The sequence below is a fragment of the Zeus faber genome (assembly GCF_960531495.2).
Source record: "Zeus faber genome assembly, chromosome: 8".
Lineage (NCBI taxonomy): Eukaryota > Metazoa > Chordata > Actinopteri > Zeiformes > Zeidae > Zeus > Zeus faber.
Genome location: NC_137195.1, coordinates 21187614 through 21215367, shown reverse-complemented (window position 1 = coordinate 21215367; position 27754 = coordinate 21187614). Strand labels below are relative to the sequence as shown.

Here is a 27754-nt window from a genome sequence, read left to right as displayed (position 1 = left end):
CTTCACACTCACTCAGGCTAGGAGCCCTGTCATGACATGTTCCATCTGGTCCTGGCTAATTCCACCTAGCCTTCTCTCTACAATAAACTAATGTCTACAACTCATCTTCTTCGGTGTCTGTGTGCTGGAGGGCCCCGGAAACGCCACTTGGGGGCCATGAGGTAGGCTGAATTGCTACACCCTCCTTGTTAAATGCAAAAGCAAATCGGCACAGTATCAGAGCTAGAGACAGGTTCTGAGCTCAAGAGGTACCTCCTCAACCATTTATTGTTGGAAATAAAATATTTTAGCATAACAGAAATCCAAGCAACTATTTAGTAATTATTAGTGAAATTCATGAAACGGAATTATATGTTGAAGAAGCCTTGTTGAATTGGACCTGCATTAAATTAAAAAAAATTTATGATTACTATTTTACACATAGTGACAGCACATACAGAAAATTATTTAATATATGACACTGCTAATATCTCAGCAGAGGATGTTCTAATAATCCCCCCAAAAATGTGGGAAGCCTAGGATTCAAGCAGGGGGTTTTCTGTATCTACAACAGCTAATCTGTTAATGGGTTGAAATGGGGTGTTTGGTGAATAGATGCCCTCCATCTGCTGTATGCTGTGTCTGGGAAACATTGGGCCTCACTCAGAAATGACCGTCTGATCAGATTAGAATGTTAAGTATGCTTACAAACAATCCACAAACATGCCATTCATCTTAATTTCTTGTCTTGACTCAAATGTATCAAAACGTGGAAAGAAGGACTCTTGCCTAGAATGTCTACTTTAAGAAGAAGCAAGTGCAGTAGAGCCAAAAATCATATTAACCAGTAACTGTTTATTATATTGGCTTATTATAACCCAACAAAGTGATTAATGATGAGATCTATGGACCCAAGATCGTTTCTTTGTTTTAGAGCTCGTTGTACTGTGCAGTGGGGCGAGAATGCATCATTGGGCACTACGCAGATATGTTATCTCCTTTCTCCTGATCTTTTTCTGCTTGTGGATCTTCTTGCCATGGTTCATTTGCGCACAATGCTCAAGTCTTCTTATGTTGTAGATAGTATCAACATGAAGCGGTACGTGCATCCAATATACCAAAAAATCGCCATACAGCACAAAAAAGGGACAACCGTGCTTCAGTAATCCATGTTGGTTTTTCAAAGCTTAATTTCTCGTGAACAAATGAAAGGAAGAACAAATTTCAAATGAGGCCAACTGATTCTAGTGGGGGGAGAGAAAGTATGAAGAAAGTAGACAGCAATTTATTTTGATGTCTGATGGTGGATGAGAGCTGGAGCAGCCAAGGCTTTTTTGTAAGTAATTTGTATGTCAATTATGTACACACAACCCCAAAAATGTACCATAACTCTGCCACTAATTGAAATGTATTTCTAACTGCTGGGTAAATTGATTAGGTTAATAATTCTTTTTTAAATATTGGCACATCAAGGTAAGAATTAATATCCTCATTTGGAAAATGATTCAATGCAACAGAAATACTCATTGAGATTCAGATTGGAGGGGGCGCTAGGTACGCGGAGCTTGCAGCCGATGCACAACAACCTGGCTGGAAAGCAGAGGTCCGACTGAAGGTCCGTCAAAGTAGGCCGCAAAGGATTTGTAGCCACATCTATTTCAAGGCTAATCCGGGAGATGGGAGTGCGAGAGAAGGCCCACCAGCAAGCAGTCAAAGACCTCTCCAGAACTGCTGAAAAGGGTAGTCAGTGGCTCTGGATGAAGAGAAAGGACTCCAACTGGGCCCTCAGGTAAGTAGATAGGTGTGGTGTCTAGGGACATCTAGGGGTGTGCTCGGGACACCAGGAGTCACTGCTGAACCCTGTGGAGGTGTCGCGGGACAATCAGCGAAACATTGAGGAAAGAGGGCGCCCACTTGATAACCCAGAAGATGCCATCACTCACTTGACCATCCCACAGAGTCTAGACAGCATGTCTCTTGTGTGCAGTTAAGGGATATTAAAATCTAGTCCTACATAACAGATAAGTGTGATTCAGTGTTGCTATGGGAGATGATACACGCTGCATGTTACCATGGCTGACCACCAAACCACATCAGAGCAGTTCAGTAGTAGAGGGAAGGTCACCTTTTTAATGGTGTCGGTAAAAAATGTCAGGCAAGTCAGTATATGTGAAAGCTTAACGGCTGGCGATTGGCAAGACATCCTGAAGTGAGTTTCAAATGACTTGGCCTTGCTGACACTACGGTGAACTGTGGCCATGTGCTGTCTGACTCTCTCTCAGATGATCTGCTGTTGACTGGCTGAGCTATCAGTCCTCCCTATTTCGCAGCGGATTAGTGCTTGTGTTGGTCTCACAGTTAGGATTTGGTAGGTGCCACTTGTGACATTTGACACGGAGGAGGTTAACGTCTAAAATAATAATACAACGCTGCTTGGGCTTGCGAGGGAGAATTAAGTTAGTAATTTGCTCATGTTGATCATGTTTCCCATTACCAAGATAGTTCTAAGATATAACAGTTAATAATTCTAGAACAGAAAAGTAAACAAGACCAGAACTAGGGGAGGGGGCTAGCCAAGACGTGTGCTCTAAGGCAAGTAACGCGACACTTTAGAACCATAAAAGCCCATCAAACAGCGGTACACAACAAGCACATTGTTCAGGATGACAAGAAGTGGCTCTTGTGAGAGTGTGTGTGTGTGCGTGTGTGTGTGTGTGTGTGTGTGTGTGTGTGTGTGTGTGAGTGCGTGTATGCGTGTGTGTGTGTGTGTGTGTCTGCAAAGATAACTGGGTGCACACAAGAAGAGACCAGGTATACAGTAGGTATCAGCAAAATCAACCAATCACAGCAGAGAGCTATACACACAAAAAAAAACCTTAACAAAGGCGGCTAATGAATGAATTTCTGAACAATCAGAGCAGTGTTGCTGTGTAAAATTTAAACCATTACACTCTGGAGACTCAGAGTTTTTCCCTTGTTACAGGGTGAGTGAGAAACCACTGAGAGACTCCGGAGAGGTGAAAATGAACAAGGCACACTTGAAGCTGTTTCACAAAGCTCAACTCTTTGTGCAAAGTCTTTGCATAACAAATTATAAAAACTGATTCCATGTGTTTCTATGGATGTCTGTGAACTGACAGAACCTTCAGCCAAATATTGGAAGGGAAAACAATAAGGCTCAATTGTTTTGTACTCAAAACGTGTGCGCGTGCGTGTGTGTGTGTGTGTGTGTGTGTGTGTGTGTGTTTTTGACTTCAGGTAACATTGGATTATTTAGGATTCAGCTGGATTCAGCAGTTTATATTGTATTAAGATTATATGATATTTTACCTCTATATATAACCTGTTCTACTGCCTATTTCTCATGTTCACTTGTATTACCGACAGACATGCATACAAGATTAATCTAATAAAGGACAGATCAAATCCCGGGTTTTCTTTGAAAAATGTCCTGGCACTAATGCTGACTGGCAGAACTTCAGACAGCTGAGGTACCGAGTCATCGGATTGAAAAGGAAAGCTAAATCAGACTGATACCTCTCTGAAAAATAATATAATCCATCTTCAGCTGTCCTGTCACCAGAAATAATTTGTGAAAAAGGCCTGATTACAAGCAAAACCTATATGGCTGATGCTTTTAATAACCTTTTAATTTCTTCCTGAACTGCTTGACAAATCATCTAAAAATAGTGGGAGGGATGACTGCTCAGTGGTGCACCGACATTGTGCTTTACCTTTAATCTTAGGAGCAACGTCCCACTCCAGCCAGTCGCAGAGTGTGAAATGCATTGATACATTTGAACCTATCGAATTGAAAAATCAAAGAAAATATGGAAAGGAGCTCAGGTGGTACCTGAAAGGGGGGACACCTGTGACGTAAATGATCACCATCCTGTATCTAACCTCCCCTGCCTCTCAAATGTATTATACCCAAAATAGCTCATGCCGCTAATAACCCACTTATTACGCTGTTAATGGTGAGCCGATTTAATTTGTGTCATAAAGACTTGAGTCTTTGGTTGGATAGCAGACTGACAGTCAAACCTCACATGGAACACCTTGCCCATAGACTGAAAGTCTATCCAAAATCTAAAAAAAAATTATTCTGTAATAAGCATATTTGTCTTTGAACAACAGAAAAATCATCATACATCCACTATAATATAATATTTCCCTGTTGTTGGACTAATTAAGGTTTATCTTATCTTATCTTATGGAACTTCTGTAGTGGATTATAAAGATATTTTGCACACAGCACACTAACTAGGGTTGCATGATGTATCATATATTTAGTTGTTGCGATTAATACATTGCAAAGGGCTGTGGTAACAGCCCATCAAACGCAGGCCTATGTTTTTTCTTAGTTGAACTAACCTCTGTAGTTTGCGCTATTGACAATGTCTGTCTCGGCTTTTTCGATAATGTGAGAAACATGTGAGTCATGTTTCTATTATGCAAAGATATGAGCAAGTGAACATACAGTATGAGTACATGTAATGTTGATGGTGTATTGTTGTTATAATAATCATAATTATGATATAGATTAAATATCGTCTGCTTGGTGTTTAAGGCTACAATAGAGGTTTTTAGACAGTTTTCACGATAGTTACCCCGAAGGGTTCCTCACATTAATGATACGAAAGCATTTGGTCAAAACTATCTTGACACAGTATTTAATTCTGTCAATGCCAGCTGTAAAGAATTCTGTTCTGTTAAAACACATGTTTTAAAATGACCAGCTTTTTGACCTAAAACTATTTTCTTATGGAGTCTCAACACAACATGGCTTCTGGCATTGTTCTCTGATTTTGTTTTGACTACAATCAAGAGCTGTGGTTCCAAGACCACAGGACAGTTAGGTCAGGGCTCTGGATGTCTATCAGTCTTCCTGCCCTTGTCCTGCTTTTCTCTCTTTCCATACCAACTCAAGGACATGTATAATAATCCCATAATAACAGTGATTTTAATAATTAGCAAGCTACCGTTGGCTCACAGCCTCATGCCCACAAGGTCTGGGGGAGAACGGGAAACCAGCTTGTGGGACTTATTGTAAATAAGAAGCAGGGCCAGCACAACTCCACATGGCTTAGAAACACACAGCCGGTCCATTTAGCCTATTACATCTCATTTATCCTGTCATCTCTTGGAACTAATAGAAAAATGCAAACGTCTGCCAAAAGCCAAGCAAATTAAACCCTTCTCAGAGCGAGCTTTCTTTGAGATTGCACAATCAGGACACGTACACGCACATATGCCAGCACACATACACAAAAAGACACACAAACACACAACATACAAGTACGGAAACATACATGCACACAGAGGTTTGTGCGATTTTGTATGTCTGCGTTGCATACATGCTTGCTGTTCTATTGCCACGGGCAGCTGCTAATTTCTCTTAAGCTGATCATGATTGATGTCTGGCAGTGGCTAAAGTGAGGGTTGCCATGAATGGTCATATTGTCTTGAACGCGATCGGGAATGTGCAAACATTATAAAGGATTGTACATTGGCAGGAGGTGTAGCTTGTCTCAAAAGTGTGACAAAAGGTTTAAATAAACCCCATAAGGTCTGAGTCAAACAGTGTGTGGAAACCAGTCGTCATCAAAGTTGAACCGCTTTAGTTTCTATCCAACACCAGATCCAATGCCACCAGCTGCACTGACGTAGAAACACTAGCTCTTTTATGGGCTGATTTTACTTTCTACAGTGGCCCTGAGAGTTTTGATTAAGTGTGAACTCTGACATTGCAGATGGAACAGAACGCAGAGATAGTTTCAGAAACAACCAGGGGTCATCCAGGGCGCTATCCAATTGCCATTCCTTTTTTGTGAGAGTCTGAGTAAGATTATTCACTTTTTCACTCTTGATTCTAACTGATGTCAGAATCTCAGCTCATATTTCCATTCTCCTCAGAGGTTTCATGGGACCAATGCTAAATTTTCAGTCCTACCGGCTCATCCAATGGGAGATTGTTCTTAGGAAAACAGACAGCGGACTGACTCTGGGTCTCAGTGCAGCTGTGCCTTGGCAACATTCATCTGGGCCTGCCACACCCTTGGCCAGAGCTTAGATGACATGGAGAAAGTAGACAGGGAGAATTATATATATAGTGAGAGTCTATTCTTAGTCTGTTTTGGCTTAGGACTCCAGAGACACAAGTGTTGCCCTGCCCAGTATGTGGATGTGTTAGTGCAGCTGTTGTGCAGAGACCACAAGAAGACCATGAGAGTAGAGATTAGATGCCATCATAGGGTAACAGGAGTTCTCTTGGATGTTACTGTCACTTCATAGTGTGAAGGTTTCCTGGTTTTTGAGTGTGCCATTTTTGAGGGAAGTGCAGTAAGCATAGCCTACCTGTGTATTCATGTTTTACACAGTTACAACATAAACAGATTATAACTGCCGACAACTGCCTATGAAACAGTTCCAAAGCTAAACTGCCAGGTGTATTTACTGTACTGACCTCGTTGTCTGTGCCAACGTCCAGCATGACAGGTAGACACTGCTGTGGAGGCATGCCTCCGCAGGCTGTGTAGAGGGCCAGCTTACCAACAGGGATTCCCATGCCATAGCACCCTAGGTCTCCCAGCCCCAGGATCCTCTCTCCGTCTGTCATACACACAGCCTGTAAACCATCATAGTTGTCAACCTTAATGTTTCATAGCATAGAGTACCATTAGCCTAATTAGAATGGCAATGTGAGGGGAGTGTAGAAATAAATGGATTGTCACCAATGCTATGTGTAAAATACTATATGCATACTCTTAAATTACATTGGGTGATTACAGTTGCAAACATAAGGACCCAGTACTATGGCTGTTCTTCAGTTTTTCATGAACTCCTAATACCTTCTAATACTGCTGCATCACCCTGCCCACCCACTCAACCCATTTTCCTCTCTCCACTATGGGCGGGTCCTGGCACACCCAGTGGCTTTCCACTTACTGCCCACTGTATTCATTAGGCAACAACTACATTCTTCTGGTGGACAGATTACATTCTTCTGGTGCACAGATTAAAACAAGATAGATTGTGCAACATTTAATATCATCAGCAGATAGGCTTTATTTCCAATGTTTCCAGTGCAGTATTCCCTTTTCCGTGATTGGTATGATGCAAATGTATTTGTCAGAGCTTTTCATGAGATTGTTACCTCTGCAATTTGACAAACTCTGGGGATGCTGTCTAATATTCCTGCTTGACAAACAACAATCATAATCAATACTCTTATAGATTCATTCCAGCTTTCACAAAAAAAAATACTTGTTACTCTGTGCATATAAATGAGCGCTGCCGACAAGCTTATTGCCTGCTGCCCGCTGTGGCGGCCGTTTGTATTCGCTTAATTTAAATGCTGTGAAACAGGGCAGAGTACCCAAGTTAACAATAAGACTCCACAGACACTCCAGGCACCAAGGCACTGCCTGGAGAAATGCCTTTCTGTTGACAGCAATGAACAGGTGGCTCACACTGCAGAATACCTTCAGACAGCATAAGACAACTCTACATAATGCAAATACTCCGTTCTGTATAATGTAAGACTGGGGAAATTTAGGTCTGGTGGTCCTACAGAGAGTTGTTGAGAGTTGCTTTTCACTGAAAGAAAAAAGGGAGCTGAGCAAGGGCCAGTCCCTCGAAATGTGTGATGTGGTAACATTTATGATATTCAATACTGTTACTCACAGGTGCTACTGTTTGCCAACTGGAGAAGGTGGTTTGAGGTTTTAACTCACCCGGATGTCTTTCTCTGGCCAGCTCTGGAGAAGGGTAGAGATGTGTCCACGGTCATGAATAGTGATGAAAAGCCCTCTATAACAACAAAGAGAATTTACTGGTCAGAAGGTTTATGGTTTTGGACCTATTTAGATTAGCATCATGCACATCCAAAGAACTCATAAAAATAATAGCCACCACAAAAACCTTTATCCTTATTTCTTTGATATTTGAGATTGTGACTTTAACCTAAAAATCAGCCTCAAAGCTTCAACTTCTCCAGGAACTGTTTGAAGTTTGATTCTTTTGGACTTTGTGCTTTGCTTTCTCCCAACCAAAGCTGAACTTTATTGAATGACGATGGCACCTGGATTATTAACATCAAGCCAAGAGCCAGGCCAGGGGCCCTGAGTTATTGAGACATTCATTCAACCTCATTTATTCCCGACCACCTCTGTGGCCCCCCACACCATCAGAGATGTGTCCTTTAGCTTCAGGATGAAGAGATAAGTTCCATGTGTGGGGTCTAGCTCAAGGTCTGCCCAATCCAATCCAAACAGCTGGTTATTTAGTGCAGGCTCAATCTCTACAAAAAGTGTCTGCAACAATAACAACACAGAACTGTATACAACAATCACCTCATATAGTGAAATAATTGACACGTTCCAGGCAGGAACGATGATGAATGATGAATGATGGAAGAAAATAAACACATTAACATCAATCAAAAACTCAATAGTAAATAGTCAAAAACATGATTGATGAAGTCTCATAATCTTTTCAACTGAATACTGCAAAACCCTGTTTAAGACAGAACTCTGTCCCTAGGTGTCCCTAAGTGTAGGATTTATTTTTAAAAGGTAAAGTATTTACACAAAAACATCTAGTTCTGTTTTTTTTTTAAGGTCCATAGCAACGGAAAGCAACAGGGAGACGTGCGTTTTGTGGCGGGACGGAACGGTCCCTTAACTGTGTTGTGATTAAAAAAGAAAATGAAATTGTTTCATACAAGTAGAAAACAAACAAAAATAAATAGAACTAAAATAAAAAAAACCACAGGAAAACCGGCATGGGGGTCGGGAAGTGGTGCACGTGCATGGCGCACCTGTCTGGAGGAGAAATAAGAAAAATCCCACTCCACTTCTCTGATACATTTTTATCATTGGCGCATATAGACAGGAGGGTCTCATGAAACCCTGCGGCACAATGAAAGTGACGAAAGATCCCTTGAATCGGAATGAAAGATCCCCCCAACTCGGCCGGCACACGTGGGGGCTCCCGTGCACCACCTGCGCCTGGTCCGTCGGCCGTATATTTAGTCATTTATATATTTCTATTTACATTTATTAATATATTTATTGCCTTGTTTATTTATTTCATAGGCATATTTTATTTTATTTCTGTGCTACGTCCTCTTTGTGCGCGCAAGTGAATGATCTGCACGTGCTGCTGCTCTGTCCGTCTGTTCCGGCACCAGGGGGTGCGGTTGACTTCTGCTGGACTGTTCCTTGCCCCCTCTATTATCATAGATTATCATTATCATGGCATGTGTGAAAAGGTGCAAGACGGAAATGTTCCAGAATGTAGCCACATATGTGAATAGTGAAACACACTAGTGGTGCCAGAAAGGTTATCCCTCTATTTACCAGGAACTATGTGTGAAAGGGACTTGAAACAGCTCTGAGCGGAGAGGGCGAGAGAACCCCTTCTCTCCCTCTCCGCTCCTGCGATCAGTTTGAGAACACGGTGAACTGCACTTACACGGTACGCCCTTTAAATTATCACATTTTTCCTGGCAGATAAAATTTCATGTCAATTGGCAATCGATGGACTTGATTGCGGATTGCCGATTTAATTGTTATTCTGCCCAAGTTTAATTCAACCCCAAAAAACCTGAAAGAGGTCAGAGCTCACTCACCATAGTTGGCTAGCAAAGTTAATATCCCTTTTCATCCCTTAATTGACAGTTTTTTTCTGATGAATTGGAGTTTGTGACCTCCAGTCTAAAAATAGTCTGAAATACATAAGGAAAACTAGAAAAGATGGAAATTGGTTTTATATGAGCTTAAATTAAGTACACATCAATAGAACGATCACGATAGAAAAGGAGGGAGGTAAGATTCAGTCATTGAGAGGAATTGTCTTCAATTTAGGAGACTGGTATGCCTAATTCTCTCTCTGCAAGTTCCTCAAAGGGGGCCGTGCAAAGGTCGCGTGACCCACAACAACCGTCAACCATCAAACACCCTTAAACTCCTCCAGCAGTGGAAAGGTTTCAGATGGTGGTCACATCAAAAGCAGCAGTGGAACCTTTCAGCACAGCATTCACCATTTGACCCTGGTTGATCAAACATGAGCATATGTACACATATGAACACAAGTGCACATGTGTCCCGTTAAGAGTCCACATGGTAGGACATTTTCACAGGTAGAGAAGAATATTTTCTTCTAGGCTCAATAAGCCTCAGCTGCAAAAACTGCAGAGAACTCAGTTCAAGTACAATGCCAAGACTGCCTGAACCGCTGCCAATTCTAGCATTATGAGAGATCCAGAGGGAGAGGGAGGCATTAGGCCTAGGGGATCAACGGTGACCCCACAACACGACTGTTGGAAAACAAATTTTCGACGGGTCAAAGCAGCCATTTTTAATCTCCGTTTTCATCACAGCATTACCCTGAACGTTAACAAAATGATTAAAAATGCATTAACGTTTTTTAGTTTCTGCTTAACCTCCCACCTCCCTATATTTCTGGTACTCCTCCTTCATTGCTTTCAGGGTAGCTGTTGATCTCATGACCTAAGACCTCAGGGAGGCACGGTTAAGTAGAGCAGGGATGATGTCCAGAGTGTCTGCAACTCCTTTATGGCACTCAAATCCAAGGAGCTGTAGACAGCTCTTCTACAGGACATCATCTTGGTGTAAGTCAAGGCTGAAATCCTGCTGTTTGGAATCTCAAATTTGGGTTGATGAAGAATGTAATCAGTCAAGTATTTGAATGAAGCATTTCCATTTTTTTACACATGGGCACGCATGTGGTCGTATGGCTCTGTGGATTCATACGATTACCATAGCTTGTGAGAGTGTCAGCTAATTTCAACTGAGCAGAAGGTGGTAGCCCCAAGATGACCACAGGGGCATGAAGAGTGAAACTTCATCACACAGCTTCTCCCCAGAGACTGCGGGAAGAGGATAGTGGGCAAAGAACACAAACTAAGGACAGAATCAGCACTGCCCCCCCCCAGGAGTTCGGGCAGGCCCACAAAGCGAGCCAGGGGCCGAAGTTAATCTCCACACTGTTAAACCCAAAACACCTCCCGAGCACCACAGGGCCTTGGCGCGTTGACCCGTGTCTTTGACAAACACGCCTGCCGGGGGGTGCAGCAGCCACTCACCCAGAACACATCCACCATCCCTTACATCCAGTCACCCTGCAGCCTCATCTCCCACAACTGCCGGACACCATTTGCTAGCATGCTCCCGCTGACAGAATGGGCACAAATCAGTAAGGGGAGGGGGTAAGAATGGTGTAAAAGGTCATAGTCAAACACCACACACTGATTAAGCACCAAAGCTTCTATGTCAGATTATTTTGGATTAATATAAATTTGGGAACCCTGAAAGACACTGTAATTAAGAAACTGTAAGTATACCCGCAAGAAACTATAATATAGGATTGTCTGTTGATCTTTTTTCTGCTTGATTTTGGGAGGTCCTAGTTGGAGAAACATTTCACATTTCAAGTGCTGGAGTGTTAATCTTCACTACAGGGAGGAAAGCAGTGACCAGTGACTAATAATAAAATGATAAGACAATGCCAGTGCTGCCAGTCCTTGAACTTCTTAGCTTTGATAAAGCAAACGTCTCTGGTTTCAGTAAATCATTTGGATAAGCCTTTCAGAGAGGAAGCAACGTCTTACTGGTTCTCAGAGACAAAGCCAAACAGCGAAACATGAAGTTACATAATGCGTCTGGGAGTCTTTCCGAGCACTCTTCCAAGCATTCTTCACTGAATTAAAAGGGGAATAACTTTGGTAACATATAAATTCACAAGTGGTGGAAATCAATTGATTCATTCAGTTCCAGGTGCTGCAAATAACTTTCCTGTAATTGTGACTATAATGTATAAAGTGTCGTGACTTTGAAAAGCCAGGAATAACTCTGTTCTGTACCAGTTCCAGCCAGTATCCAGCTAGAGCTGTCATTGTTCCCAAACAGCTGTTATTGTTGGATTAATTTCTTACTAATTTTGCTAGAGCTGCTTTTCATCGCTGAAAAATTGCACATGATCAGATATGCAAGCTGTGCATTAACGTGTGCATTAACATGTGTAGAGTGTACATTTAAAATGTCTCTCATGTCTCTCAGAGTGACAGAGAGGAGCATGTTACCCAGGTGTGCATTTCTAGATTAATTACAGTCATAATAGCTTATTTCATAAATGTTATCTGCACTATACATCAAAACCTTCCATTAAATATGATACTAGATCTAAACAGGAAATGACCAATTACCTTTCAATGCCCAACACCCATTGCATATGCAGATGCATATTAAAAACACCAGATTTGAAATATGTACGAATATGTACGAATGAGGAAAAAAAACTTAAAATATCATAATTCTTTCCAGAAAAAGGTTCTTTGTCTTCTTCAGTTTCATGAAAACCTTTTCTGATGGGAAACATTTCTCATTCAACACCTCCCACACGGGTGTTTTAATCATATACAAGCCAGGAACAACATTTAACATGCTTAATTTTACCCTTGACACAGTTTAATAAATGCACTCATGTAACAGCTTCCATATGACCCTATAAAACAGATGGTCTCAATTCATAGATACTGCAGCCAGGGTATCAACCCACACATAAGTCCAAGATCAAACAATTATCAAGTTCAGTTAGTGTTCTATAGCTTACATTATACCTTAGATCAATTAAGGTGAGTTTTGAACTTCTTGGACTCGTCTTTATGAAATGTAGCAGGATATAGAAATGTAGGGAAAAATGTAGAAAAAAGGAGCCGGGCTTGTGACAATGAGAAAAATCCCAAATCTCCCCCTTCTTGCTCGCAGAATGAAGGGGAGCCAAGAGGCACCCCATAATGATTTGGACGTATTACTTTCTAGCCAAACAGAACACCTCTTCTCTGTTGGCTGAGATCGGGGCCTAAGCGGTTCCCTGTGGAGTCAGTGTGGAGTTTGGTATTTCAATAGGCCATCTGCACCCGTCACCAGACTGAGAAGTGAACTGGTGTGGGGTCTCGCTGGGTTTTAATCACACGCTGGCAGGGCTCCCTGTCAGAGAGGGGACATCCTCTGATCACCACCGCAGAATCAAGTGAGAGCTAATACAGGACATTAGATCATGGATGACGTGAAGTATCATGTGAACGTTAGCACGCGCACACGCAAATATATACAGTACTTGTACTTGTAATAAAGGCAAACTTGCAGAGACAGACAGTAGCATGCAACATTTAAATCAGACATATTAAATCCACATATTAAATCAGACTCACACTCACATAAGTATCCATTGTCTGCCTACAGATGCAGATAAAACTTAATATCTATGCCTGGATGTGGTAGCTGGCCACGAGCTGTAGAAAAAGACTAACAGCAAAATATTCAAGCCATGACGTTGTTGGTTTCAGCTTTCTTCCCAGCCTCCCTCACAGAGTGATACTTAACGATACTGTACAGTATAATGGCCTCAACAGAGGGCAGTTATACCGATCCTGTATGGCCAACAGAGACAGATTTCCCTTTTTGAAGTATCGTGTGTTCCACTAAAGATGTAGAAAACTGTCATTCTTAAAGCAGATTATTGTGTAAAATACTCTCACCGCCACCTGGCTAGACTAAGCTTTTATGAACTAGAGAGACAGTGTCATTTGTAAAGTAAAGCCACTAAAAATGACCAGGAACGTCAGGTTTTATTGCTTATGGGGCATACCATTGGGTTTGCCAAAGAGATCATTAACTGAGGGAGCACTGAATTGCACAGCTCGGCCTGATACATAAAGAATAAAAAATTCAAGTTGGAGTGCGTAAAGCCGCTAAGTCATTAACTTGAACAAATTCGTCACATGGTCTAAGGCAGTGGTTCTTAAACTTTTTTTTAGTAGTGTACCCCCCCTGGGATCTTTTTTCTGCTGAGTACCCCGTTGCCTGCATTGGGAGAAAAAAAAAAAAAATTATCACAAACTATGTACTATATTGTGTCATATGTGTTTTTTAAAACATTATTTATAACCTATATCTTTAACACTTTAAAAAAATTTCTGGCATACCCCCTGCAGTACCCCAAAGTACCCTTGGGGTATGAGTAGCCCCATTTGAGAAACACTGGTCTAAGGGAGAGGAGCCAGGGAAAGAGAGTGAGTTACTGTAGATAGAGGGCTTTGGCAACCCCTGACCAATGTTGTGGCTGTGCCAGGGCCTAAGGTGCTGACACAAAGTCTTACACGCTCAGAGTTTAAAATAAACTCATTACAAGAATTACATTAATTACATTATAGGAAATAAAAAAATGTTCAATGGAAGCAAATTAAAATAAAGAAAGGAGACCATGAAGGAATCTGCTCAGATTCCAAGTACACATTTTCTTTTCGAAAGATTTCAATGCTTGCCCAGTTTTTTCTTTGTTGTACTAATTTAACAAATGGGTCCAAAAGCAAAGTGTTTGTTACCCTGTACAATGCAACGGCTACATTACAAAAACACAGATAAAAAATTCTCTCAAACTCTCTCTGTGTGGCTTCTTTGCCCACCCCCAACTGGGTGAGTGCAGAGTTCAGAGACAATGTAGTTTTCCTCCATCTCCCACCCTCCTGGCACCCTGTTGGAGCCAGGACGCCCTCAGGCTCCAACAGAATTCCCTCCCACAAAAACTATTCAACATGGCTGTCTGAAACACCCACCCTATTCAATGTGACCGGCAGTGTGCTGCACTGTAACAGACAATTGTACTCCCTGGCATCGGAAAATCTTAATCCCACTTACTTTGTTATGTGGTTCACTGAAGAGATTCCTGGCTGCAAAAGCCAGTTAATGTCTCCTCAAGAAGCTTGGAGAAACTTTTGAATATGTTTAAAAAAATAGAGTGGAAATTGCACTGGCCATTTGATATTCCTTTCATCATTTTGGGTGACATACTGTATACCATAGCAGAACAGGAAAACAAATGGGAGCCAACTCTGCAAGTGATGAAAATATCAAGATTGTGTGAATTCAGTCATCTAATGCACTTGTGTAGGGGGGAGGAGAGTGTCCTGGCATGCAGACGAGTGGTGTGCATATCCGGTTTCTCTCTCGGAGAGCCTTGCATAACTCAGCAGGGAAAGCCCTCTTCCAGGAGAGGTTCCTGCTAAAGGACTTTGAGCCACAGACCTGCTGAACCCAGGGAGCTATTAGATGCGTTTCAGCGCTCTGTGACTGTGTTTTCCATTCAGTCGCCCTCTTTCCCCTTCACACACACACACACTGACATTTTGGTTATGCCAATGACGTTTTTGTGTGGGTTATAATGTCACTTTCAATGTCATATTCTAAAGCTACAGGATTTACTATTTGACTCTGCCAGCGATTGTGCGAGAACCAATTGCAGTGTGTTTATTTGCAAATGCTGCTTTGCATTAGCAACAGTGGTCAAGACAGGATTGCGGAGTGCATACATAGGAAAACTCTGCTTTAGGCTCTAAAATTCAAGTAGTTGCTAATTTCCGGGAGAATGAGATGTAGTGCAGTTTGATGATTAGTGACAGGTCAAAAATAGAATCAAGGGATCATTGAACTGTGGAATGTGTGGAAATCAATACAGATCCAATGGAATCTTTTTAACTGTTAAAAATAATCTTTTGGTAATTTCTGGCATGATGAGAGGAACAGTGCTACAGTGTCTAGTGTAAAGAAGGAAGGAAATAGGCTTACTATAAAGGGTGACTAATTCAGGGGAGTTTACATCGCAATAGATGAATACATTAGTGAGTATTATGTGTTCTGATAACAAGATTCAATAAACAAGATCATCATTCCGGATACTTCTGTGGTCCAATAGTTAAGACATCAACTGTTTACAGGAAGCAGTATACAATCTTATCCTGATTATTATTATTAACACAAATAGTGTCTTCACCAAGCAGTGTACTTTCTTATGTCTGAATGCAACAAACAAATGAAAGTCATTTATTATTTTTACAATTCATTCCAGCAACGGTCTCCTTTTAGCAATACTATATGATTCAATGTAATAAGAGCAATTCGCTAAAATGATCATGTGGCAGAAGGCGTCGGATTGATGTCGTACTGTTCAACTCCCAGACCTGAACGCCCCCCCGTCAATGTACTGCTAACCCTAACCCTAACCCTAAGCGCTAAATCAACGTGCTCGCCACAAAGTTCCAGCTGAGAGAACTGCTGTCATATAATGTCATTAATTAAACGAGCAGCAGAAAAGACGTCTTTATGTGTCATTCTCAACCCGTCTTAAGTCGCCATTATTGCTATAAGGCCCACCCATTAATCATCAATTTGACACCTACAACCCAAGACGTCACTGCAGTTTACATTTAAATGCTCACAAAAAATATCACAGCAAAACAATTTTCCTTTAAAAAGTTCTAATGTCTAATATTTTATACAATAACATTAAGTCCCACCCTTTACCTGACCTCAGAAAGCCCCAAGTACATTAATTTTGCTGCACGCCACAGTGTGACCACAGTTTTCTAGAACTGACTTGAGTGACGGTGTCTCTGCCAGAACGGGCTCAAAGTTATATTGTATTTGTCAAAGGCATTGACACTTAAAATGAATACAAACCATTGAGTGTCAAGGCTTTTAGAATCTAAAATATAGAAGGCTCTCAAGCCTTTCTTCCATTTCTATAACTTCTAACTTTGGCACATGGCGTGGTGGCACGGTTGCCACTTGCCTCACAGCAAGAAGGTCCTGGATTCAATTCCCGCCTGGGGCGCTGTTGGCTCCGGGTGGTTTATCTCCCAAATAGGAGCCTTTCTGTGTGGAGTTTGCATGTTCTCCCCGTGCTCACATGGGGTTTCCTCCACCTAACATCAGTCCAGACCCCCACCAAAAATATGCACACATCATCATCTGACCAGCAATGGACACTCATCACCAGGTCCCCGGGCGCGTCCACGAATGCTGCCCACTGCTCCTGGCTGTGCCCCCGGAGGAAGGACAAGTCAAGGATGGGTTAAATGCAGAGGCCCCATTTCACCGGCCACCATCCAAAGCGGGTGTGTGTGTGTGTGCATGTGGTGTGCTGTGTGACAATTAAAGATTCTTCTTCTTTGACTTCTACCGCATTGCATTCCCAATACCCCAATCCCCAATTTAATGCAGATCAATGGTTTTACTATTACAGCTTCAGAAATGTCAAGGCTAAGCAAACTTTACATGAGAACAAATGGAAAACATTAGTGGAGTATTTGCCTTTCGGGTGACAGGTTGTTGTGAAGAAAGTGAATTATAACACAAGCCTGGTCACACCAGAACTTTCTATCAGCTTTCTAGTGTCTCCTAACTTACGGATTCCCAACTTGGGGTGCCAGACCCCCACAGGGGGTCGCCAGAGATCTCTGAGGGGTCATAAGGCCTCGGGGCATAATTTCCCAAATGTCAAATATCGGTTCAAATATACAATATGTTCAAATGTTAGTTCATAAATTGTAACACAATCCATGACTATGTTATAATAAATGATATGCCTAAACACCTTATTCTCTCTACCATAAAAATAGAACCAATTCAACCAATGAGTACTAATATGGGAAAAACACAGCTTATTTAAATAGGAAAGTCTGAAAAAAGGTTGGCACCCCCTGTCCTAACTGTAACAATGGCTTGTAGGGATCATGGGCATCTTAAGTATCATAAGTACAAGTATCATGTTTGTATGAATTGGTGGTTTCAAAACAACTTTTGGCTGAACTTATTTCCACTGAGGTATTACATTCATTGCTGTGTTTATGTTAAGAATATACAATATTTTCTCATAAAAGCTCCATTGGAACTAACAAAGACAGGTCATGAAGGGTACACTCGGATGGCATGAATCCTGAAAACATGCAAAAATATTTCCCAGAGAGCATGAAACCAAAATAGACTATGGGTATGAATGACACATAATGCATCTTATAGGCTTTCATCAAACAAACACTGGCATTGCTAAACTATTCTAACAATAAATAATAAAACAGCATTTAAATCATTCCCAGCACGTGGTATTGGGATTGTCTTTGCTGGGAAATCAAGACTTACACCTAAGTATCAAATTATGAAAGACTTAGCTGTTAAATTAACGTCAAACTGTTGCCAAAAATAAAATGCTGCCTATTGCGGAAGCGGTCCGATATACTGTACTTGCTCCAATTTGTCTTTTGGTAGAGACGGATGGGGGCACTTTTAAATTGACATCACTGGCACCCTACTGTGGGGCGAATTCACAAAAGGATTGCACTGCTTTTGCAGCCACTAAAATTGCGCAAATTACCGAAAACGCAATTATCAACTCGGTCGCCGGTGCTATTTGCACGTATTTAAATGAGGTGTTATGCATACATTTAGTGTAAAATTGGCCGCTTTTCTATGCAAATGAGCCTTGTTGCAAAAAACGTCCAATTCACAAACACCGGCGCTAATAGCCACACGCAGTTAGAGTGAATTATTAGCGTCTTCAGAAGCTGGTGGAAACTTTGTTGTGTACTGACACAAATCAATAAGCACTAAGGGGGGGCTTGCCGGTGCAATAGCCCTGTCAGGATTTTGCATAGCACCAGCGCGGCACCCCCAAGGATTTCCTCACAATTTTACATTTTCATTAAATATTTTAAATCAAAATAATGTTACTGTCCAACAATTATTTAAATTTTTATATTTGTTTAAGACTGATAATTCGTAAAACAGACAAGTATAGAGCATTGGGGTAGTAAATGCCTAATGGAGACTCTCCAATTTCACATTTTTGCCTCGCTGCACATGCCCATTTCCTATTTCGCCAAACAAAACAAATAAAAGCAGTGTGGTTTTATTATTTTAGATGTATTTATTTTACTCGTTTTCCTAATTTGACAAAACAAATAAAGTGTGTGTCCCATGTCAGGATCCACAGAGCCTCCACTGATGCACGGATACACAGATTATCTACTTTGCCATATGGGTAATTGTGATCAGATGCAAAACAAGGGCAAATTGCACTCAGCAGCAAAACATTGTGGCTCTGTTTGCAAAGGTATTTCATTAGCGCAATATCTTTTGTGAAATCGGACGTTAAGACGGCACAGATAGTGGGCACAACTGATACGCAATTCATGACGCCATTAGCAGCCGCAATCCATTCTTTGTGAATTCGAGGAAAATGATCTGAAAAACCGTGCAAAGATCATCAAATTGGCAGTGACTGAATTAACAACCACCAGTGGAGGCAGATCATTAAGAATTTGAACAATCAAATTCCCAAGCATTAACACAAGTAGCAATCAAACTCTATTTCATTTTGGTCAACTCAACCACCACGGTGGAAATGCAAAACTTCCAATCACAAACATTTTTACTTTCCAAAATGCTTTTTCTTTTGCTGCTTTTTTATAATCTACTTTGCCATGTACGACAGAAGGCTGAGTTAATATCACTGTCCAAACAAAGAGGAAATATATTCCTGGCTCCATTAACACATCAATTAAGTAAGTCCACACGGATTTATGTCACATTAAACTGACAAAAGAAGTGGTTTGCAATACCACTTGCACGCACTGTATTCCCAACATGCGTCTCATGGCATTGGCTAAACATGGCCTAATCTCTTCACAGGTTTATGAGTGAGTGCAGATTTCTGAGCTATGTCTTAACTTTTATCACTAGCAAGCACTGTCCCACATTAATTTAACAAATAATATACAGTATATAAAATATAAAATCCAGTCATTACATTGTTACATGAGTTACAAGCGGAGAGCACTTAAATACAGACACAATAATAATCAAAGTAATAATACAGAATATCTTCTTTAGATCTGCATTCTTCTTTAGAATAAAACAAGGCCACATTTGGAACCAGGGCCCAAAACCTGGAAACACAGCTTGTGAAGTAAATCATATTGGCAGTTGGACTGCCCGTATTGCCCAACTGCTGTATCGGCCGTCTGTCAAGGCCAATTGTCTTCACCAACGGAGAGTCCAAGCAAACAGCTCATCAGAACCCTCTTCCTCCTTCTACTACTGGTGATGATGATCGGTGTTGATGCTTGGATAGAAAAATGTCAAAGAAAAATATAGGGCAAAATACCCAGAACTCACAAGAACTAAGAAGGTTGTCCAATCCTCCATATTGCCTCTTGTCTCAGACGGCTTTCATGTACTATTTCAAAGACTATTTGCATTACTCTGTCAAGTGAAAGTTAAACTCAAAAGAAAAGCAAGAAATTGGAGTTTAAGTTATGCCAGCAAATTTGGAAAGCGACTGGGGAAAATTTGGTAAGAGATTTTCCATTAATTATTATTAGAAGGAAACAATGCTGTATTCAATGAGCTTTCAGGGCCCTTTCCGTGCGAGGAGAAGGATATTCATGTATATAAATACAGTGTGTGCACATGGAAGTGTGCACACACCCATATGAAGCACAAAGGGACAAGACCCAGCGTGGTCAGCAGCTTGGTCACCACCATCTTGGTCACCAGTTTTTGTAGGCAGGCTGGTGTGGAGTTTGCATTTCTCCCCATGCTCAGATGGGGTTTCCTCCATATAACATAGGTAAGGACCCCTTCCAAAAACATGCACAAGATTGTTGTCGGACCAGTCAGTTGACTGTACTGTAGGCTGTGGCGAGCCATCTGCTCTGTGTTTCTCCTAACAAAACCGTAGATGTGTTTATTTTCCGATGTTTCCGTAATTAAATGAAACAAAAAAGCCACAAGCCCCACCGTATCCAGCAGTGCTCCAAGTTCCACATTGCTCCAGACACCGCGGTGAAAGTCGAACAAGCTTTAAAATTAGGCCTTGTAGATCTAATATAAGTGAAGATTCAGCAACTTAATTGCTTATTTCGCACCTCAAATTTGTTCTGAAATTGATTTTAATGTACTGCTAAGGTGAAATAAGTGAAAATTTACAGAGAAATGGAATCCGGAGTAAAGCTCAAACCCCATTGGCTTACAGAACTAGGGGCCTGCTAGGGGCTGCTCATTCACTCACATTCAAAGTTACACACATAGAAACAGCCCGTTTTGGAACACCACGATTTTGAGGCATGTTACAATGGCTTGAATGCATAATGTGTTAGTGGTATTTTCAGCAAACAAACGCCAAAAACATGTTTTGGGGACCTGTGAGACCATACATAACTTGTTGAAAAGGAGCATAATAGGTCCCCGTGGCAGACTTAAGGGGTGTGGTCGAGCCGGCTCCGGGAGGCAAGGGGAAAGTCAGGATGGTAGACTGATGCTCCCCGCCTTGGTGCCAGCTGTGGCTAGTTGAACTGACTGGCCAATCACAGCAGCCGGGAAAGTTTCTCATGTGTCTGTCTTTCCTTGCAGTGAGGAGTGCATGGCAGCGATCGTGTGGGAGTGCTGTGGAGCCAAGCACTCCATACCAGAGAACCTCAGAGACTGAGATTTCCTTTTTAGCGCTTGAGCGCCGTTAAATTGTGAACCCTTTGTAATAAAACCCCCCGTGCCGGCTCAACTTTAGCTACAACCTGCGTCTATCCAAGCCCTTAGCCTTTATCCCGTCCGAGCCCTTGTGTGTGTTGGTCGCCGTCTCCACATGGGTGCATGTGTTGTGGTGTGTGTGCCGTGTGACAAATAAATAATCTTCTCCTAAAGAAATGTCTCTTCTGGGAATGACAACACTGGCAGCCCTCCAACATAGACATAAAAACACACTTTCAACATCTGTTCTGGCTACCCAGCAGGATTCAGTCATGACAGGATTAATAAAGAAATATACTTTCATGCAATTGTATTTATTTTTGCACAGCTTCGTCTGATGATTTATTGAGCTTCTAAAACTGAAACAGTGCAGAAAAACTAAAATCATTAAAACCGAACAGAAGTAGAAAAAGTTGCCATTTGCCATTTTTGATGTTTTGGGTATCCTATGAGGCATAATATTTAACTCAAAATCCTGAACATTCCAAGTTTTATAGCGTAAGTACACAGTTAAAAGTATGAGAGGAAAGCCTATATCCAGGCCAGCGTTTATAACAACAATAACAAGCGTTTATATAGAATAACCTTTGGCAGAATTTCACAAATTATTGCCAAATTGTTGCATTGCAGAGTGCTAAGATTTGATACAGTGCCATCAAAGCATCAAATAACCGTGAAAACTATTCCTTCAGTTCAGATCCATCTGTTTGATTTAAAAAAACGCTCAGTAACATGCATTTTAGAGAAATAACTTTTTAAATTCCGGATGGCTTTAACACTCTTGTCTGGAATAAATATAATGTGCTGATTCTAGGTATGTATATGTATTGGAGGCTTTTTTTATTATTCTTTTTTATTATTATTTTTTTAATCTGTGCTGTCAGCATGCTTGTTATACAACACAGAGTATTTGTATGCCATTGCATCTAGAACAGAGTTAGTTTGCAAGTGGAGTTCAAGTTCTCAACCTGAAATGCCAGTCTTTGATCATTCTTTAATTATCAAGAACTGCTGCAATAACTCTGTCCTTTTTGTTACTCAGAAGCGCGCGTGTGTGTGTGTGTGTGTGTGTGTGTGTGTGTGTGTGTGTGTGTGTATGTGTATGTGTATGTGCATGTGTGTGAGTGCATGGCTCTTGTCCCAATTAGTTCTAGTGTTTGAGGTCGGAATCATATTGTAGCACCTCCAAGCAGCGGAAAAGGCCTCAAAGCCACCCCTGAGTCCTGCAGCCGTATAGGCGCTCCACGACCATCCAACCTACCAGTGCCCTGGTCTGGTTGAAGTGTTGCTTGGAGGGTTTTGTTTTTTTATAAGTGATGAGAAATACATTAGATGTCTGCAGGACATCATGAAAAATCATGACGGCAAGTGTCAAACATGAACATGTTAAACAAACTTAATAAGCGGAAAATACCGGCAGCTCAGTGACAGAGAGATAAACAAATAACGGCAGCGCGTATAAACATTACAACAGTGCTGCCTCAGAAAGTACCACAGTATTGAAATTCTAAAAAAAGGTCACTCTAAAAAATTCAAGACCTGGAGCAAAGAGTGCAAAGTACTGTAGATTCCCACCTCCATCCTCCCTCAAATAGCCGGCTTTTCTTCTTGAAGAATGGTGCAGTTTCTCAGTGCACACAGTTCAGATGTATGACAGCATCCCAAGAAGGATAGCAACTGTTAATTCACTGAAACCTGTTAAGGCCTTGATCCTACTCCTTATCAAGGAGAGACAGGAATGCAGCAGGGCAGCAGCCAGAAACAAACTTTTCTTCTCTAGGTTTTTAATGAAGTTCTTGTTTAAATTCTGCTTTTATTTTTTGACAATGATGAAGAAGCAAATAAAAAATAAATAATCTTGTTCCGCGCATGGTATCGCGACATTTACGGTGTCACCTCTTGTGTGTATTTTGGTGACAAAACGTATGGAGACCTGACAAACTTGTCTGGGATTGCTCCTGGGGAAAGATCTTGATCACAAACCTGAACCAATATTTTTTAAGTTATCCAGTAATCCGAGGAAAATACCCATTTTTCCCCAATGTAGCCTGGGCAATCACAGTTTTTATTTATTATTTTTTATATGCAATCAGTTACTTTGTAATCTGGTTGCCCGTTAAGTGTCAATGCATTATACTAGTGAATACTGAGGTAAAAACGGATTAAAATTTTACAATTTTAAATCCACAGTGTCCTTCAGTTTCATTGCTTTCACTGGCTCTAAAGCTTAGATCTCAGACATAAACCCAAGATTTGTTTTACAAGGTCCTCAATGTCTATAGTGAAAATAATCCCAAATGTTTTTCCATGTTCATCATGTGCTCAGTATAAATCCAAAGCATTTCTCTTCCTTCCACTCCTCCATCTTTGTCCACAGTGTTTCTCCCATTCATCACATGCATACTGATTGACCCCTTCTTCTGGTCTATCAAAAAAGGAAGAATGCATTATACAAATCTATTATCTGGAGTCATGCAATTCTACCGGGACTCAAATGATGAGCGGTGGTATCAGGCTGTCTTGACCATGACTGCTTTTTTTTTCATGTTGTCACACCTTACTGATCTTGTCATGAATCCTGCCTGATCTCCCAGTATTTATATTTGTTTTTATGTTTTATTTTCATCAGGTAATTTCCCCATGTTATGTCACCTCCATGTAATTTCAGATCCACCCTCTCCCTTTTGCCTTGCTGTCATTTCCGTCCATTCACCTGGTTTCCCCTGCCTGCAGCTCATTCCCTGGTTAGTCCCTCAGTATAAATACCAGTCTACTTGCCTTTGTTCTCTGCCAGATTGTCTCTTGCATTACACTGCGCTTTACACAACTACCTGTTTCCTGTACCTTCCGTCCGAACCTCTGCCTGTTTTCCTGGAGCCTGATTTTCTACCTGTTCCCTTCCAGATAAGTTTGCCTTCTCTGACTGATTTGGATTTGACCCCTGCCTGTTTTTCGGATTAAATCTTGTGGAACTTGACTTCTTACGTGATTGTTTTTGCTACGTGCATATCGGTTCACATCCGTTCTCAGTCAGTGAGTGTAACAGATCTTGTGCGCTATGGATTAATGATGACGACGGCAGAACTGTTTACTTCCTACTCGGTGTTCATTGATCCAAATGAAACTTTAAAACACTGTGTGTGGGCTGGAGTGCTAAGCTGAAACTATCCTAAAGCCTCTTATCAGCAAGCCCAAAATGCTTTACGATCCACTTCCTAAGTGTCGAAACCAACGTTAAATAGTGCCTTTCATGAGGCCTTTAGAACCTCCTGAATCTTGCCAACAGGCTTATTTAAAGGCTCACCTCACTACACGGTTACATGGGGTGCTAGTCAAGCTTTGTCGTCTCCACTGTAGGATAACTAATAAATCACTGGTTCATGTCTGCTCTCATAGCACCATAGCGTTTCAACAGGGCAAGTCAATTTAAGCCTATGTAACAATATTTTTACTCTACCTATTATGGATGCTAATCTTATTTTCTAGATCCTGACAGATTGCTGCAGTGGACCAGAGTCACTTGACTCAACTGTAACAGTGCTCTTCTGTCTCTATGAGCTGAATGGATCGCTTCCTTAAACTTAAAGCCAGAGCCCTTCATCAGAGGAACTTGTAGTTTCAAGGGCCTAGGAGACATTTCTTTAAGACACTATGATGTGCAGTTTAAACAGTAACATCACAGTTAATTTAAGAGTTAACAAAACATCATTCATAACAATACAGTACATAGCAGTGACAGAGCCCCAACTCATAGTAAGAACAAACATTAACTATGTACATGGAAGACAGAGCTACCTTCCCCGTCAAGCACTTAGAAGTTACTGTGTCAACTCATGGTCGTGCAAACCAATTAAGAGCAACCCCATGTCCACTAATCTTATAACGATCTGAATGTGTTTCTTTCTCAGTTTGTACTTCCTGCTTCTACCCCATCTAGAGATCGTTGAATTTGGCGTGTTTTGACACTTAATGACGCTCGACCTTTGGCCCATGGTTTGGAGCCCGACGTTTGACTGTTTAGTCTGCCAGGGGGAGATTAGAGCTGTTAAAGTCGACTTTCGAAAGGAAACTCCTTCTTACACACAGCAGTCTTTATACCTACAAGCCACCGATTAGAGACCTAATCTCTGTCTCTTCATTCGTAACCATAGTTACACTACAGGATGCAAGACACACGCAAACATGAGTATACACCAGTGAGCATGTGCACACACTGCCTCACAGGTATTTAGTTGCATCCAAATCCATGACTGGACTCTCTAAATGCTGGTGATGTGTATAGTCTGATGAGACTGACACTAATGGAATCCTCCCATCCAGCAGCTGTAGTGCATTTGTCTAGATTTGTATCAAAAATGGGAGCTCGGTTCATTGATGTAAAAACTGATTTATTCATAGTGAATATGGTGACGCCTAACATTCCTGTACTCTATACATACTTACATACATACTTACACAGACGAATGACACATCTTGTATTTAACTTCTTCTAGCCAAGTTCCAAATAAGGCTACCTTGCAAGACTCTGCAACAGGGGCGTCCAGTCATAGTGTAGGAAACCAAAATTTGTGGCAAGAATATAACATTTTAAAACACATCCGCAGTCTCGGTTGGAGCTTTTCGCATGTGGTTTGTGACTCTCCATAAGGAGTGAATGACACTTTTGGCACATTGGAGTCAATAGTCTGCGTAAAGGGAATCTGTGTAAAGGTGGCTTGAGACTGTTCATGTAAAGAAAACGAGCACCATTTATATTTAGTAAAGACACAATAAAATGAGATGACGTGAATGTGATTGGTCTCACACTTCCACTTCTTTTTTGCTTTTCTCTGGCCCTGTTACCAGGGAAGAGCAGGGAATCTGGCAGGGAATTAGGTTTGTGAATTCAGCAAACTGACCCCCTGATGCACATTACCCACAGTCCTAACCTTCCAACCCAGGGGCTCTGGCAGCAGGTCCTGGCCCAGCACTGTTCAAAATGATTCACTAGGAATATTTTCCACATAGTGGAGGGTGGGACAATGAAAAGGGGGATTGTTAGGTAACTTATGTGTACAGTCGGCCACCACTAGGGTGTCTTAGTGTTGTAAATGCATCCGTGGCAAGCATAACAAATATATTCAAACAAGAAAAGGTTTTCTGTCAGTAAGCAGGTATGTTAGTGACGGACAAGCTGACATCAGAAAGTGATCCTGGTAGTCAGTGTGTTGGTGAAAGATGGTTGACTAGGGTGGTCTGTCTTTCATTAGATACACTGCACTAAATACATTGGCCACCATGTCCAATCAGAGGAAGAAGTTCAGACTCTGGGAACAGAGAACCAAATAAAATATTTGTGCAATATCAACACAGCTTCTAGCAATGATTGCTTTTTGGGAATGTTGTCTCAGATAGTAACACACTTGAATTTTAGTCGAGAACCTGTTTGAGGTGAGAGATATACCACCAGAACTGGGCACTTGTGTGTGCATGCATGTGTGTATGTGTGGGTACCTCCATCTGTTACAAGCCATGCCAAACCCACTCAAGGTGAACTCTGCAATGGAATGGGAATGGAATGGAACCTGTAATTTCTGCCCCCCGGGCTGAAAGTGCTGTGGTGACCTTTGAGTTTTGGTTCTGGTTTTGTAGCCATTGCTATTGTCTGTTGTCTATGTCTATTGGAGAGTATGACTGGAGCTACAGTAATACACGTGTGCTTGATTGTGTGTGTGTGTGTGTGTGTGTGTGTGTGTGTGTGTGTGTGTGTGTGTGTCTATGAGATGGTAGTGGCTTTTTTGATCGGAAATAGGGATGAGGGGGCTCACACACCATCATGCCTGTGCAGTGGAAAGGATGTGCTAACGTGTGAGTAGGGAGTAGGGAGACCGACTCACCTCGGCCTCCTAAACGTTAGGCCGTACTGCTGGCAGGCCAGGCCGACAGTGGGCGTGTAAACAATGGGCATGAACCTCTCGATGTCCGACGTCAGCACCCTATAGAAGAGCTTCTCGTTGCGGTCCTGAAGTCCCATCAGAAACACATATCTGGAAAAAGGACAGAGGAAGTATAATATCTCAGTGTTAATCTTCAACATCTTGAAGACTAATACCTACAGAGCTGGGGAGGGATTATGAAAAGCAGATGTCAAATTGCGCATGTATCTGTGGGAGCACGTGGGTGTGTGCATGTGTGTGTGTGTGTGTGTGTGTGTGTGTGTGTGTGTGTGTGTGTGTGTGTGTGTCTCTTGTTTGCAAATGCCCGTGTGTCTTTTTTTTTATGTGTGTGTGTGTGTGTGTGTGTGTGTGTGTGTGTGTGTGTGTGTGTGTGTGAGAAAGGAGAGAAAAGCGGAAAAAACAATGGGGGCCAAGAAAGACTAGTGACAGGGTGAAGTAACAGTTGGAGAGAAA

General features: G+C 41.5%; 1 protein-coding gene across 1 annotated transcript in view; it reads right to left on the bottom strand.

The window, feature by feature from the left end:
• Positions 1-27754, bottom strand: part of me1 (malic enzyme 1, NADP(+)-dependent, cytosolic) — a 93947-nt gene that overhangs the window by 37979 nt on the left and 28214 nt on the right. Inside the window, exons 3-5 of the mRNA XM_080006122.1 lie at positions 27242-27391; positions 7716-7791; positions 6446-6607 (exon numbers count right to left, since the gene is read on the bottom strand). Coding sequence (XP_079862248.1) covers positions 6446-6607; positions 7716-7791; positions 27242-27391 — 388 coding nt within the window. The remainder of the gene's footprint in view (positions 1-6445; positions 6608-7715; positions 7792-27241; positions 27392-27754) is intronic.